Source organism: Bubalus kerabau, chromosome 8, assembly GCF_029407905.1.
Source record: "Bubalus kerabau isolate K-KA32 ecotype Philippines breed swamp buffalo chromosome 8, PCC_UOA_SB_1v2, whole genome shotgun sequence".
NCBI classification, from domain to species: domain Eukaryota; kingdom Metazoa; phylum Chordata; class Mammalia; order Artiodactyla; family Bovidae; genus Bubalus; species Bubalus kerabau.
In genome coordinates, this window is record NC_073631.1 from 57,057,501 (window position 1) to 57,060,000 (window position 2,500).

General features: G+C 42.4%; 1 protein-coding gene across 1 annotated transcript in view; it reads right to left on the reverse strand.

Moving 5' to 3' along the window:
* Positions 1-2,500, reverse strand: part of FOXP2 (forkhead box P2) — a 624,182-nt gene that overhangs the window by 41,230 nt on the left and 580,452 nt on the right. The window contains exons 16-18 of the mRNA XM_055590318.1: positions 1,626-1,827; positions 475-551; positions 234-335 (exon numbers count right to left, since the gene is read on the reverse strand). Coding sequence (XP_055446293.1) covers positions 234-335; positions 475-551; positions 1,626-1,827 — 381 coding nt within the window. The remainder of the gene's footprint in view (positions 1-233; positions 336-474; positions 552-1,625; positions 1,828-2,500) is intronic.

A 2,500-nucleotide genomic window follows, 5' to 3' on the forward strand; every position in this document is an offset into this window, starting at 1 on the left:
CTCGTTTCTCTGCCAAGCCTCAGCTATTAATTGCACCAAATTAGAAAACTATATCAGAGGCAAAATTATTCTTTCACTTGTCATTTTGAGAGAGGGAATTCATTCCATTCAAGAGGCAGGTTAAAAAGAGGGGAAGCAGATACTAATCTGCTTATGTCATGTAAATAAATGTTCCTGGTGCCCTCTGCAAGGAACTGCGCCAGGCATCTCCAAACTGCTGCAGACAGAGTTACCTTCCAAGTTGCCGCATTCCGCCTGAAGTAAGCAAATGTCCGTGTAAACCAGCTGTAAATTTCATTAAGTGTTAACTGCCTGTCAGATGACTCCATGATAGCCTGAAATGAGACAAGATACAGAGTGACATAAAATAATGGTTTACTAACTAGGCTAGATGACACTTTCTCATCCAAGCCTTTCTTTAAGCATTAATGAATTTTAATTTAATCAGGCAAAGTTAATTTTTCTTCTACTTACCTGCCTTATGAGAGTTGCATATGTAAATGGTGGTCTGACATCTGCATTTTTATAAAACTCGTAGTTTGGGGCAATCTCTATAAAAATAAAAACTATGTGTTAATTCTGCTAATATCTCCCATTGCATATCACTGATTTTTCACATTTTTCCCCTAGTACTGGTGAAGTGATTCAGTGCGAGAGTCACTGACTAGAGAAAGCACAAAGCATGACAGTGGAATTGAATTATATGGAAAAGGCCATTTCTGACGTGAAGTGCAAATGAAGCATCTCCAGTTGTTGGCGGTACTTCAGGAACGGTGCGACCAGCTGGCCTGAGGATTTTTTCCAACAGCCAGGTCCTCTTTTAAGCGGGTGGTTTAGGCCTGTCCTTACATAGACTTTTGCCCCCCTGCCATAATCTTTGCTTTTCTCATCTAATACTTGGTAAAGCACACCAGGATCATCTCTCAGCATCTGTGGCCCTCTAACAAAGGAAACACAAACTCCACACAAGCCCCCATGTTGAAAATAACTTCACTTCTTGTACCAAGGGGGCTCTGGGCTAATCATGGTTACAATGTGTGACTGTGATTATCCAGATGCCCCCAGGGCAGGGGTGAGGGGTGCAGACAGGAGGGAGGGGGGAGGAGAAATTGCACCAAATTGTGCAACCGCGCCTCTCTGATGCATCTTAAGCAAAGTAGTGTGTAGGCATCAGGACTTCTGCTAGGATTTCACTAGGTAGCACCTTGATATAGATCGATGCCTGTAAAACCTGCACTGTCTTGCATAAGGCAACGGTGCTTCCTATGGTTTCTTTTAAACGACTCTTCTCATAGCATTGCTCCCAGATGTTGTATGGCTATGGTCTTCCTTTGGAGATCAAAGGATCTCACTGAATTGAGGTGATAATACGGGCTGTCCTGACAACACATCTCTCAATGTCTCTAATGGGGAGAGCTTGCTTTTCTGAATAACCATTCAGAACAATTCATCATGATATGCTTAGGGAATTGCCCCTATCCGCATTTACCAGGAATAAAACAATTATCACTCCATAAATCATGACTTGAGTTTCCATGTGCTCTGGAATGGCTCATGTACAGTTGCTTCAGCTATAGTTTTCCTCTCCCAAAGTAAAAGAGCTCTACTGAGCATTCATATCCTACCTGATGACATGGGAATGTTGTATTTGTCTGAATGTCGCCTTCGTATGGCTCCCACATTGGGCACACTGGCTGGGGTGATTACTGAGGGTCCCTGGGTAATCGGGGTGACTGGGGCCGTTGGTGTGGTAGGGGTTTGAGGTAAGCTCTGTGGGGATGTCTCCAACATGTTCTTCGACATGGTGACACTAGACACCAGATTTAGCTGCAAAGGCCCAAGAGAAGGGCAGGAAAAAGGTAGAGACAAGAGAAAAAGACTTAAAAAGGTTTGACAAATGAGAGTGGATTCACTTCTACAGCTGTGTTGCCACTAATAAGCTGCAAAAGGAAGCAGCCAATCTCAACTAATTACAGGATGAAATTGTATCATAAGAACTCTAATTAGAGGATGCTGTTAGAGGTTATCTAATAATCTACTGCAATGTTACTTAGGACTAACTCCTTCTTGTCCTACCAGACTTCAGTGAAAGTCTATTTCCTTAAACACAAAGCCAGTTGCTGATTACCGACTGCCCCTGTGGTTAAACAGGTGTAGCCCCCAGTGACGCGACAACAGCAGCAATAATGAAGGATGCAATGTTTTCGACCAACAAGACTTGGAGTAAGTTGCTATTCTGTTGCTGCCAGAATTTTTTTTTTTTTTCCCATAGTCCCAAATCTCAGCTGAGAGGCTCCAGCCAGCTGGAAAATTTTACACTGACCTTTAGTCTCCTTGCTAATTTGGTGGAATGGTAATGACATTACTACATATTCAAACAAAATTGTCTTAATTGCAAATTAGCTGAAGGAGGCTGAAAATTTTCAAATTAAATCTGATTGGAGATGGAGAGAGGGAAATGGAATTTCCTCACTAACAATCATTTGTGGCATGTGTTAAC